This window comes from Myotis lucifugus, unplaced genomic scaffold (assembly GCF_000147115.1).
Source record: "Myotis lucifugus unplaced genomic scaffold, Myoluc2.0 scaffold_418, whole genome shotgun sequence".
Taxonomy (NCBI): domain Eukaryota; kingdom Metazoa; phylum Chordata; class Mammalia; order Chiroptera; family Vespertilionidae; genus Myotis; species Myotis lucifugus.
Window position 1 is genome coordinate 366181 of NW_005871466.1, and position 14166 is coordinate 380346.

At 42.0% G+C, this 14166-nt stretch overlaps 1 protein-coding gene across 2 annotated transcripts in view; it reads left to right on the plus strand.

Annotated features, from left to right (window-relative positions):
* The window catches only part of XRCC2 (X-ray repair cross complementing 2), a 162740-nt gene that overhangs the window by 6738 nt on the left and 141836 nt on the right, over positions 1 to 14166 (plus strand). For both annotated transcript variants that reach the window (XR_002826194.1, XM_006102561.3), the window contains exon 2: positions 8592 to 8673. Coding sequence is in view for 1 of the 2 variants with exons in the window: in XM_006102561.3 (XP_006102623.1) it covers positions 8592 to 8673 (82 nt within the window). In the remaining variant the exon portion in view is untranslated. The remainder of the gene's footprint in view (positions 1 to 8591; positions 8674 to 14166) is intronic.

Consider the following 14166-nt stretch of genomic DNA (forward strand, 5'->3'; position numbering starts at 1 on the left):
CATCAAAGTGTTGTTTGTGCTTTCTGCCTGCACTTCCTTTTCTCCCATTCACTCTTTAGCCACTGTAATCTACCTCTGTCTTCACAGTCCCCTAAAAGTGCTCTTGTCAAGACCTTTCTGTTTCCAAATACAGTGCTTGGCTTGTTGCCATGTCCTCCTCACACTAGACCTCTCACAGTTGATGGATAGCACCTTAAAACGTTTGCGTCCCAGGGGCATCTAAGGATCTGCCTCTGTCAAATTTAGGGCTGAAGAAACACAGCAGAATGTGTGTTGGTGCAGGCAAGCTGTCAGGAGAGAGGAGCAGGCTGATCAATGCTCATCTAGTTCCTGCTCCTAAAGCTACCCTTTAGAAAAATCTCTCCTCTCCTGGGAAGAGAGAATGAGAGGATGGAATACACCTAAGTGTTTCTCCAGCAGAGCTCCTCCTCGTATTAAGGGAAGAATAAGCCTTTACCAGCAATATACTCTTGCAATTTGGATTCTGTGCTTCCCTGTCTCTTTCTAGGATCTTGCATATAGTGATTTTTCTGTCTAGATGAAATTTTAAAGCACGGTCTGCTATAACAATGAAATTTTAAGTATGCATTTAGTGGAATTTCTAATCTGTGGAATGTCATAAGTTTAAAATTTAGTCCTTAAAATTTCTGCTAGACATTAATGCTGCCTAAGTAGTCAGGTATATGTAGTAATTTTTGCTTGATTATTTATATATTTGTCTATTTTCCTTTTCCTCTTATAGCATGATTGCTTTAAAATATTATAAAAGCAGCAGCCTTTTAGGGAATATTTTTTTTTCAGGGAATATATTTAGAAACAGTGGAATTTAACCATATAGTATATGAGTAGCAGTTGTCTTTTACATATAATTTAGACAAAAGCATTATTGAAGAGCCAGGCCTAGTACTATGCCCCCCAAAATCATTTAATTTTCAAAGTGTCAGAGACGCCTAATTTCACATGTGAAAAAGAATTCGTCCTCTAATTTATTTATTTTTTAAATGTATTGATTTGAGAGCGAGAAACATCAAATATTTTTGTTGTTCTACTTATTTATGCACTCATTGTTTGATTCTTGTGTGTGCCCTGACCAGGGATCAAACCTGCAACCTTAGCATATTGGGGTGACGCTCTAACCAGCTGAGCTCCCGGGCCAGGGCTAGTCCTCTAATTTAAAGGGTTACCATGATAAGGATCAGATTTGCATTGGTCACATGCATGTTAACATAGCTGCTGCTTTCCCTTTCTTTCTACGCATTCTAGCTCCTCTCTTACTTTCCCTCTGTTAAATAGTTCACATTTTTGCCTGACATAGATCCTCCTTATCTCATTAGTAAAACTATTCAGAATTGTATTCAATTTGGTGTGTTTTTTTGTGTATGGTTTTTATATGTTTTTATTGATTTCAGAGAGGAAGGGAGAGGGAGAGAGAGAAACATCAATGATGAGAGAGAATCATTGATCCGCTGCCTCCTGCACACCCCACACTGGGGATCAAGCCTGCAACCTGGGCATGGGCCTGACCGAAAATTGAACCTTGACCTTCTGGTTCATAGGTCAATGCTCAACCTCTGAGCCACGCAGGCCCGGCAGAATTGCATTAAATTTGTAGGTAGAAGTCCAGTCCTATTGTAGGGTGGACAGGGTTGGGAATATGTGGTTAGAGTGTCTGCTTCTGTAGGGAACTCTTATACTTGCTGAAGCCCTGTTGCTGGTATCCATCTTGCAAACAGTCTGAATCACAAAAGATCAGGGGAAATGAGCCTTTATCCAAATAAGTCTTAGATATACATGTTTGTCTTCATGTCACTTACTTCTGGTTAATTCGATCTTTAAGCACTCCTTCCTGCTTTAGTGTAAGCATTTCCATACTAAGTATGTTTAGAAACATCTATATGATATGTTCTGCTTAGCAGGCATTGAAGGTATATGATTGCCTCTAAAATGGACTTTGTTAGTGAGTATGAAGAACTTTGATGATAGCTGTAAGAATACTCATGGACTTTTGTTTAGTGGAAATTTGCACAAAGTATCCAAATATATGAAAATCTAAATAGTTCCCCCACTTCTACCTACCTGTTTACTTTTGATTTACCAGGCAGCTGAGTTTCTGCATTTTGGAATTGGTGGCGAGCCAAGGTACAGCCCTTCCCTTTTAAGCTTTTACATCTAGATCAGGAAGACAGGCTGGTAATGTGCTCTGAAGTATAGTAATAGCTTCATGGAGGGAGGTGGCCTTGAAGAATGTGTAGGATTTTTGTTTGTTCATTAGGCCTTAGGGAATTTAATTGAGAGACCAGGGAAAGGACATTCCAGGAAGAAAGAAGGAAAGCATTGTGTTATTACTGCTCATTCTGTATGTACCTGAAAGAACTATGTGTTCAAATCTCTCATTCAGAATTAAAGGTGTCTCTCACACAAGTTAGAATTAACCATCCTTTTTTGATGCCTTCACACACCCCCATGTGTGTATCTGTTTTAGCACCTACCATACTTTATTGTACTTTTTTAACCTTTTGACTCTCCCCATTAAATTCTTTGAGGACAGGAACTCTCTCTGCTACCTCTCTGTGTCCCAGCACCTCAGTTCCTAGAACACATTTGGCTTCCTGAAGCGTGTCCCAGTGAATTTCTGTGTAACTGAGTACGGTCCCTTTGCAGATGGCATGCTTGCTCAAGTGATGCTGCTTCGGTTGAAAACCTTTGAGTCTGCTTGGTGTTAGAGCAGTGATGGCGAACCTATGACACGCGTGTCAGAGGTGACACGCGAACTCATTTTTTTAGTTGATTTTTCTTTGTTAAATCGCATTTAAATATATAAAATAAATATCAAAAATATAAGTCTTTGTTTTACTATGGTTGCAAATATCAAAAAATTTCTATATGTGACACGGCACCAGAATTAAGTTAGGGTTTTTCAAAATGCTGACACGCCGAGCTCAAAAGGTTCGCCATCACTGAGTTAGAGGGAGTACTAAGGGAGATGGTTGAGAGGCCGAATAATGGCCTTGATAGGACCTCAGGTTCATTTCAGCTTCAGTTAGTAGGTCCAAGACTATTTTGTCTCTGTCCTCAGATTTGGTCAGACTTGATAATAATTGATTGACTCTGAGGCTATGTAGCACAGAAGGAGAACTCCAGGCTTTTAGAGCCAAGAGACCTCAGTTAAATCCTGGCTGCGTTGTCTGCTAGTTTTCTCATCTGAGAAACAGAATGATAATAAATAGAGTGAATGTGACAATTAAAAGAGAGAATGTGTATAAATTATGTACTGCTGATTCGACAGTAAGCACAAATAGTAGCCATTGTTAGATAATTATTATGATAATAAAACCTAGGACAGTGGTTCTTAACCTTCTGGCCCTTTAAATACAGTTCCTCATGTTGTGACCCGACCATAAAATTATTTTCGTTGCTACTTCATAACTGTAATGTTGCTACTGTTATGAATCGTCATGTAAATATCTGATATGCAGGATGGTCTTAGGTGACCCCTGTGAAAGGGTCGTTTGACCGCCAAAGGGATTGCGACCCACAGGTTGAGAACCGCTGACCTAGGAGTTACTGATTTACAAACCTAATGCCAAACCTATTACTTCACAATATTTATAAAACCGCCAAATAGATGAAGATGATTGTGTCCACAATAATTTGACCTCATAAAGGTTGCTTAAGGCAGTGGTTGCCAACCGGTGGTCCGTGGACCACTGGTGGTCTGTGAGGTCCAAAAGGTTGGCAACCGCTGGCTTAGAGAATCAAGAGGAATAGTTGAATGTATTAATGCTACCATCACTAAGCTCTGATCGCCTGATGTGTTCATCTTCCCAAAAGGATTCACTGTCATGTCAGGCAGAACTTATTTGGGTTCTCTTTACCTTGATGCTTAACAAACTCCAGATTGACTAATTGCTTCTTTTTACTTATTCCTCAAGTCTGGACAACATCATTAATTTTAATTTCTATAACATTCAGGTTTATTTCAGATTTTTAGGGTATTTTTCTGCTTATATAAGGTGTCCCCAAAACATGTATATACACTTTAACAGCTGATAGCTCAATTGATGTTTCTTTTTGTTTAGCCAGGCTAAGCTTTGAACAAAGGAAATTCTTCCTAAAATGCTACTGGAAGTTTGAAAATGCAGTTGAAGTACAAACACTGCCTTTATAATTACTCAAAATGTGTATACATTTTGGGGGGGACACCCTGTCCCAAAAAATGTATACACACTTTAATAGCTGATAACTCACTTAACTTTTTACTCCTTTTCACGTTGAGCAGATTTGAAATAATGGGTGAAGCCAGACTAAGCTTTGAACAAAGAAAATTCATCCACTAGAGTTTTTAATGAAGATACATAAAAGATAACGTTTACAGTACAAAACTGGCAACAGTTGACGAATTGAGGGGGCACAAGTACTGAACTGTGTTTGCGATTCCATTGCTTTGTGTTATCAGCAGTGCCTGGACCAGAATGGTCATCAGTTTGAAAACAGGCATTGACAAAAATCTTATTCATTTGTGTGGATTCTTTAAAATTTTGAAAATGAGCTGTATGTTCAGAAACACGGACTTTATAGTCATTCAAGGCATGTAAACTTTTGGGGGGATACACTATATTTGGAAGACATCTTGCTAATATTATCCCTTATTTGTAAGGGTAAATCTGTTTCCAAGTTCTGGGAATTACTTTCACTCCCTCTGTACTCTCTGCTTTTGGCATTGTAGATCATTTTTTTGAGTATTTTCAAAGGACCCATCCTTTGAAAATAAATTTGGCCTTAGCCAGTTTGGCTCAGTGGATAGAGTGTCAGCCTGCTAACTAAAGGATCTCGGGTTCGATTCTGGTCAAGGGCATACGCCCTGCTTGCCAGCTCGATTCCCAGTAGGGGGCGTGCAGGAGGCAGCCCATCAACGATCCTCAACATTGATGTTTCTATTTCTCCTTCTCCCTTCCTCTCTGAAATGAATAAAAATATATTTAAAAAATAAAAAAGAAATTTGATTTTTAGGTAACAATGGAAAGTCGTATGCAAATTGGCTAAATCAGACATTTTGGTAAGAGGGGTAATTAATACCATCTTTGTCCAAAAAAGTCATGTCAATAAAATAATACTTTCTTAAATATTATCTTACTCGGAACTCTCGGATGGTAGGGTTCTAAAATATTTTGAGCAGTTACAGTAAGAGTAAACAATTGGAGGGACTTCCCAAGTTAATCATTCTGATGAGGATATTAGTCATTTGTATACATGCCTTTAAAAACATTTTATAGTTGGTTCTCATTTCTTCTGTATCCAGTTGATTACTATATGTTGTGTGGTTAAAGTATATTGAAAGTGTCTGGCTTCTCACAGGTATACAGTTGGAAAAAGAAAGAGTATTTTTTTTAATATATTTTATTGATTTTTTACAGAGAGGAAGGGAGAGGGACAGAGAGAAACATCGATGAGAGAGAAACATCAATCAGCTGCCTCCTGCACACTCCCCACTGGGGATGTGCCTGCAACCAAAGTACATGCCCTTGACCGGAATCGAACCTGGGACCCTTGAGTCAGCAGGCCAATGCTCTATCCACTGAGCCAAACCGGCCAGGGCAAGAAAGAGTATTTTAAGATCTTTTCAGCTCATTATGGATATTCTTCTTTGATACTATATCAAAACTCAACAAATAGTAGTTTTCCTAAAAAATTCATTGCAATGTAGAACATAAAATTATATCAGTGAATTTTTCAGACATTAAAACCCATTGATTTGTCTTGCACTTGGAGTGAATCTTTTACCCAGGAATGTTTGTTTTTATTTGTTGTTGTTTTTAAAATATATTTTTATTGATTTCATAGAGGAAGGGAGGGAGAAAAAGATAAACATCAATGATGAGAGAGAATCATTGATCGGCTGCTTCCTGCATACCCCCTACTAAAAATGAAGCCCGCAACCTGGGTATGTGTCCTTGACTGGAATCGAACCCTGGACCCTTCAGTCCACAGGCCAAGGCTCTATCCACAGAGCCAAACTGGCTAGAGCAGTGGCCGGCAAACTGTGGCTCATAAGCCACATGCGGCTCTTTGGCCCCTTGAGTGTGGCTCTTCCACAAAGTACCATGTGCGGGTGCACACGTACAGTGCGATGGAAACTTCGTGGCCCATGCGCAGAAGTTGGTATTTTGTGGAAGAGCCACACTCAAGGGGCCAAGAGCGCATGTGGCTCGCGAGCTGCAGTTTGCCGACCCCTGGGCCAGGGCATACCCAGGAATGTTTTAACATCATGCATTGGTCATTTGGAAATACTAAGTTATGCAGATCTTCCAAGTGTTGACACATTTCGTTAAGTAATTATCCAGAAAAATCACATTCATTAAACTCACCAGTGAGTTCACCCAAAAGGATCTTAAGTATTGGGAAGCTGTCAAGCTCACAGTGGTGGATGAAAATTTTCCAAAGTTCAAGTAATAAAATAGTATTCCAGGGAAAAATTCTCTAACTCAAATAATCATACAATTGCTTTTCCAAGAGGAAACCATTATATTTGTGTTTGGAGCAGAAGTACTTTATCTGTGACATTGGGGAAGTCCCCAAAACTGCCTTCACTTTGGACACCAACTGCAAAATTCAGGGCCCCAAGATTACCTTACTCATAACACTAATTGCAAGTTCAGGGGTCCCCAAGACCACCTTCATGTTTAAGAATTCATTAGGACTCGCAGAATTGCCTGCTCCCTGTTCGTGGCTATGGTTTACTCCAGTGAGAGGGATCAGATTGAAATCAGCCAAGGGAAGAGGTGTAATTGATAAAGTCCAGAAGAATTCCAAATGCAGACCTGCTTGTCTTCTCCCAGTGGAGTCGTAGGCAGTGCTAACTTCTCCCAGCAACAGTATGTGACAGTGTGCCAGCCAGGGAAGACCACCTGAACTTCGGTGTCCAGAGTCATTATGAGGCTCTGTCCTGTGGACATAGTCAGCTGCCCAAACAGCTGACCTCTGTCTCCAGCTCCTCAGACACCAGAGCTGATAGCAGAATTTGAGCTGACCCAAAGCCCCCAGCACATTGTTCTACCATCTGGTGTGGCTCAAGGGCCCCAGGTACACAGAAACACTTTATCTGACCGGATATTCTAAGAGGCTTAGAGATGATCTCCAGGAGCCTAGGGCAAAGGCCAAACCTCTCTTTGGTCTAGGACTAGGTTAAATTCTTTACTACTACTATGTTCCCTGTCATCACAAAGAATATTTTTATTTTATTTATTTTAAAATATATTTTTATTGATTTCAGAGAGGAAGGGAGAGGGAGAGGGAGAGGGAGAGAGAGAAATATCAATGATGAGAGAATCATTGATCGGCTACCTCCTGCACGTCCCACACTGGGGATTGAGCCGCAACCTGGGCATGAGCCCTGACCAGGAATTGTACCGTGACCTCCTGGTTCATAGGTTGACACTCAACCACTGAGCCATGCCGGCTGGGTTTTATTGATTTTTTTAGAGAGAGGAAGGGCGAGAGAGCAACATTATTAATCTGCTTCCTTCATGACCCCTTCTGGAAATTTAACCAGCCATCTTTAGGTGCAGTGGACGATGCCAACCAACTGAGCCACACCAGCCAGGGCTATTGCTTGCTTTTGAGAGAGAGAGAAACATGGACCTGTTGATCCACTCATTTATGCATCCATTGGTTGACTTTTGTATGTGTCCTGACTGGGGATTGAACCTGCAACCTTGACATATCGGGGCTCAACTGAGCTACCCGGCCAAGGCAGCACTCTTAACACATTGAATCCTCAACAGCTTTGTGAGGGAGATATGCTGTTCGTTACCCTCACTTTATGATGAGAAACCTCAGGCCCAGGGAAGTGACATAGCAAGTCTGCTTCTGGAGTCCTGACTATCTACTCTGCATTGTCCAGACTGCTTCTCATTGTGTAGCTGAGAACCCCTTGCTCTGTGTACAAGCCAAGGAGCAGGCTCCTGAGCATGGCATCTGAGACCTTCTGGGATCTGACCTCTGCTCTTTGGAACTTCATTATCTCCTGTCTGTTTTGTGCTACAAGCTGTAGCAATTCAAATGTGCTTATGTTTGACCTACACACAGTGCTATTTATAACCTCTGCGCTTTGGCCACCTCTGCCCCACATACCTAACTAATTCAGGTAGGAGCCCCCCAACGAAGTTTTCTCCACCTTTCTTCTTTGTCCAGTTCCCCCCACTAGAAAAGGAGTTGACAGACAGATTAAACACCGGTACCTGTGTAACAGGTACAATAAGCATCGTGAGAAAGGTAATTATAATGCATAAGGAAGGTGAATACATTGCATTTAGCAGTTTAGTCTATATCCCAGACTATACTATCAGCTCCTTTGAGGGCAGGAACCCATACCATCCGTACCGAGTATATAAACAAAAAATGAAATATTTTCTGAATAAGTGAACACAACTTTTCTTCTAAGTTATATTTCCTACTTCAGAATTCTCTCTACACCCTTAAAATTATGGAAAGCCTTTTTTATAGTCTTTTGGAAAATTACATAAATGCAGATCTTCAAGATTTTACATTTTTAGGTAACGATTTTTCCTTCTCTCTTTTTTTTCCTTTTGAAGCTCCTTGCCCGGCTTGAAGGAAGACGGTCCTTGAAAGAAATAGAACCCTGTCTGTTTGTTGATGAAGATGAACCTGTGCATGGTAAAAACACAGCTTCAAAATATCGTGTCACAAATTAAGTTTTATAAACGAAAGTATTTTTTTCATATATATTCATGTACTCCTAGCAAGAGACTCTGTAGGTTCAACTGTAAAATTAAAATGACACAGATCATGACAGAATTTTTTTAAAAAAGCTCACCTGAGGATATTTTTTACATTGCTTTTATTTTTTTTAAGTTTCTGAACTTTTTGAATGTTGTTTATTTTATTTTATTTTTTAAAATCTTTATTGTTGAGCCTGGTCATTGTGGCCCATGAACTAGGAGGTCATGGTTCGATTACCAGTCAGGGCACATGCCTGAATTGTGGGCTCCATCCCCAGTGCATCTCTTTTATTGATGTTTCTATCTTGCTATCCCTCTCCCTTTCTTTCTCTAAAATAAATAACAAAATATTTTTAAATATTAACTATTGAGAGTATTACAGATATCCCTTTCCTTTTTCCCCCAATTTCCCCCCTCCACCCAGATCCCGCCCATCCCAGGTCTTCACCATCCTATTGTCTGTGTCCATGGGTAATGCATGTATGCATATAAGTTTTTTGGTTAATCTCTTCCTGCCTCCATCCCCTCTTCCCTCTGAAATTTGTCAGTCTGTTCCATGTTTCCATGCCTCTGGTTCTATTTTATTCATCAGTTTATTTTGTTCATTAGATTTCTTGTTAATTTATTTTGATTTTTAGGTTCAATTGTTGATAGATATGTATTTATTGCCATTTTATTGTTCATATTTTTCTTCTTCAAGAAGACCCTTTAACATTTCATGTAATACTGGTTTGGTGGTGATGAACTCTTTTAGCATTTTCTTGTCTGTGAAGCTCTTTCTTTTTTTTTAATATGTTTTTGTTGTTTTTTAATTAATTTATTTTTTAAATTTTGTTTTATTGCTTAAAGTATTACAAAGAGTATTATATATGTCCCCCCCCCCCTTGACCTTCCCCCATTTTTGTTGTTTTTTTAATTTCAGAGGAAGGGAGAGGGAGAGATAGAAACATCAATAATGAGAGAGAATTATTGTTTAGCTGCCTCCTGCACACCCCCTACTAGGGACTGAGCCTGCAACCTGGGCATGTGCTCTGACCGGGAATTGAACCATGACCTCCGGGTTCATAGGTCAACATTCAACCACTGATCGACACCAGCTGGGCTGTGAAGCTCTTTATCTGACCTTCAATTCTAAATGATAGCTTTTCTGGGTAGAGTAATCTTGGTTGCAGGTCCTTGTTTTTCATCACTTTGAATATTTCTTGCCACTTCCTTCTGGCCTGCAACGTTTCTGTTGAGAAATCAGCTGACAGTCCTTTGGATACTCCCCTGAAGATAACTGCTTTTCTCTTGCTGCTTTTAAGATTCTCTCTTTGTCTTTAATAACCGTTTGAGTCCCAAGCAGCGCGATCGCGCTGCTAGGTATTTCTCGACATAAAATAAAACAAGCGCTATCACGCTGTTTGGGTCTTTTCATACTCATTTAGAGAAAGCGCGGTTGCGCTGTTTGGGATTCTTCGACGGTGTTTTTTCAATACCCCCTGGGACTCAAACGAATCGTATGTTTTCTCGACATAAAATCTCAGCAGCGCGATTGCGCTGCTTGGGACTCAAACGGTTAACCTTTGGCATTTTAATTATATGTCTATTTTTTTAATCCTCACCCAAGGATATTTTTCCATTGATTTTTAGAGAGAGTAGAAGAAAGAGTGAAAGACAAAGAGAAATATCAATGTGAGAGAAACACACCGATTGGTTGCCTCTCGCACATGCCCTGACAAGGGCCCGGGCTGGGGAGGAGCCTGCAACAGAGGTATGTGCCCTTGACCGGAATCGAAGCCAGGACCTTCAGTCTGCAGGCCGAGGCAAACCGGCAAGGACTTAATTATGATGTGTCTTGATGTGGGCCTCTTTGGGTTCCTCTTGTTTGGGACTCTCTGCGCTTCCTGGACTTGTATGTCTATTTCTTTCACTAGGGAGGGGAAGTTTTCTGTTACTATTTTTTAAATAGGTTTTTAATTTCTTGCTTCCTCTCTTCTCCTTCCAACACTACCATGATGCAAATGTTGATATGCTTAAAGTTATCCCAGAGGATAACTTTGCACTATCTTCATATTTTTTGGTTCTTTTTTCTTTTTGCTCTTCTGATTGGGTGTTTTTTGCTTCCTCATATTCCAATTCGCTGATTTGATTCTCAGCATCCTCTGCTCTACTGTTGATTCCCTATAAATTACTCTTCATTTCAGTTAGTGAATTCTTCATTTCTGACTGATCTTTTTTTATGTTGTTGATGTTCTCACTAAGTTCCTTGAAGTTCTCATTAAGTTCTATGAGCATCCTTATAACCATTGTTTTGAACTCCATCTGGTAGTTTGCTTGCTTCCATTTTATTTATTTCTTTTTTCTGGAGATTTCTTCTGTTCTTTCATTTCTGACATGTTTATTTGTTTCTGCATTTTGGCTGCTTCCCTGTGTTTGTTTCCATGTATTAGGTAGAGCTGCTATGTCTCCTGGAATTGGTAGAGTGGCCTGTGTAGTTAGTGTCCTATAGAGCCCAGTGGCCCAGCCTCCCCAGTCACCTGAGCTGGGCACTCTAGGTGCATCCCTGTGTGCACTGTCCTGTTGTATTTGAGCCTTGATTGCTGTTGGCGTCACTGGGAGGAATTGACCCCCAGGCCAATTGGCTGTGAGAACCAGCTGCAACTACAGAGAGAGAGAGAGAGAGAGCTGCTGTGTGGGAGACACACTATGGAGCAGGACTTGCTTCAGTGGGTTTTGGTGCTCACTGAGTCTGCCCCTCAAGTGTTTTGCTACTGGATGTGGTAAGGTTGTAATCTGACATAGTCTGAAGCTGATCACTGGGTGCACTGGCTCTGGGAGGTATATAGCCAGCTCCTGCCTGGGGCTACCTGGCATGAGTTACAGAGCAATCTTTAGATGGCTGCTACTTGTGTTGGGCTTGGAGATGCCCAGGAGAAGGCAGGCTGCTGCTAGTACAGGGCCTAGGGCTGCTTATCCAGAGGTATGGGGCATGCTGAGGTCAGGTGCTGCTTGTTTGGGAGATTTTAGGAGTCTGAAGCCTGAGCTAGGACAGGCTATTCATATGGAAAAGTCATTGCAGATAGCTTGGGTGAGGCTGCAAATTAGATGGGGTGTGGTCTCTGGGAATCAGCTGCAGGTTGATGGAGACTCAGGTATGGTGACTATTGGTTGACTTTGTGGCAGAGAGGTCTCAGCAAAGGAACAATGGCCTCTGCCAGTACTTTTGTCTGGTAGAAAGCTGTCCCCCAGTTCTTACCCTGATGCCAGACAAGTTAATTCCTCCCTGTATGTCCCTGGATCCTTTCAAGCTGCTGTCCTAGTGCTGGAGCTCTGGGAGTGAGTCTGAGTAAGTCCATGTTGTGTGTCGGCCCTTTGAGAGAGAGAAACATCGATGTGAGAGAGGCACGTCGATTTGTTGCCTTCCACACGAGCCCTGACCAGGGCCAGGAGAACGAGCCTGCAACCCAGGTACGTGCCCTTGATCAGGAATCAAACCCGCAACCCTTCAGTGCACGGGCCAGTGCTCTAACCACACTGAAGCCTGCCTTATCTACATTAGATGAAATAAAGTTTGGCTTATCTGCAGTAAATCTTCAGAATAAACTGAGCTCTTTTACTCCAACACACAAATTTGTGGGAATTGTGTGTTTTTTATTCTTTAGAAGTTTGAGAATCACAGGAAAGTCTCAGGTATCCTGTTGTTCTGTTAATATTTCTACAGTTGGGAAAATATATACTTACTTGTTCTATTAGCACTGCTACCCTAGGGAAAACTTATAAAGAAGGTAGTGTGCTTAGGTTGTTGGTTTTTTTAATGTACTGTAACAGTTTTATAGCGATGCAGTTCACCCATTTAAGTGTACAATTCAGTGATTTTTAGTATTCACACAGTTATGCAACCATCCCCACATTTTATTTTAGAACATTTTCATCACCCCAAAGGAAACTCAAGCCTATTAGTAGTTATTCCCCATTTCTTCCCACATCCCTCAACCCTAGGCAACTGCTAATCTACTTTCTGACTCTATCAGTTTGTCTTTTCTTGACATTTTATATAATTAGAGCCATATATTATATGGTTTTCTGTGACAAGTTTCTTTTACTTTGCATAATCTTTTCAAGGTTCATCATATTGTAGCATGCATCAGTAGTTGACTCCTTTTTATTGTTGATCTAGAGGCCCAGTGCACAAATTCATGCACGGGTGGGGTCTGGCCGGCTGGCCGGGCCCAATCAGGGCAGATTGGGGCTGGGTCTGTTGGGAGGAGGAGATGGCAGGAGGTTGGCTGGGCCAGCAGGGAAGGGGCTGCAGTTGATTGGCCGGTGGGCCCCGCTCATGAATGGAGTGGGGGGTGCTAATTGGGAGCCAGTGGTCTGGGGGAGGGGCCATGGGTGGTTGGCCGGCTGGCCCCGCACTCAATTGGGGTGGGGGTGGGGTGATCAGGGGCGGGGCCAGCCAGGGGGAGGGGCTGTGGGCTGATCAGGGTGGTGGGGGCCCATAGGGATCATGACCGGCCGGGGGGAGGGGCTGCAGGAGGTTGGTCAGCCAGCCCTGCCCCTATTAGGATGGGGGTGCAATCACGGGTAGGGCGGCCAGGGGTAGGGGCTACAGGAGGTTGGCCAGCCAGCCCCACCCCCTATTGGGGTGGGGGGTGCAATCAGGGGCAGGTCGGCCAGGGGAAGGGGCTGTGAGCCTATTGTGGTGGGGCGGGCTGATCAGGGGCAGGGCTGGGGGGAAAGGGAGGGGGCGTTTGGCCGGCCCCACTCTTGATCGGAGTGGGAGAGTCCAATCAGGGGCAGACCGGCAGGGGGTTGGCTGGACGGCCCCACCCCCTGATCGGGCCGGATCGCTGGCCAAAGTCTGAGGACACACCTCTCCGGTTGTTAGGTCATTATGGCCACACACACACACACACACACACACACACACACATATACACTAGAGGCCCGGTGCACAAAATTAGTGAGGGGGGTGGTGTCCCTCAGCCTGGCCTGGACCCTCTCCAATCTGGGACCCCTACACCTTTTTCTTATATAGCTATCCTCTTCACATTTAAAAAAAATTAACTGAAATACCACCTACTCTAGGAAATCCTCTTTGAACAAATCTCTTTACAATCTGCATTAAGTATTTTCATAGTATACCATTCTTTTTCTTTAGCAGCAACTTAGAGTGGATGCAATCTGCTTCTCATTCTTGCCTCTAAATTCTTTCTTGTTGCTCTTGTAATAGCGAAGTTTATCCAATTTACATGTGCCCTTCAAGGGCTTATATTTGGTTCAGTTTCTAGTTGGCTCCCTGCTTTTTTTTTTTTTTTAAGCAATAAGTTTGGGTTGTGATAGTAAACCTCACTTGTAATCAAGCCTGTAGATCTCCCTATCTGAATATTTCTATAATACCTATCACTTTAGCATACCAGAGATTGTGTTCATTTATAGAAAATAA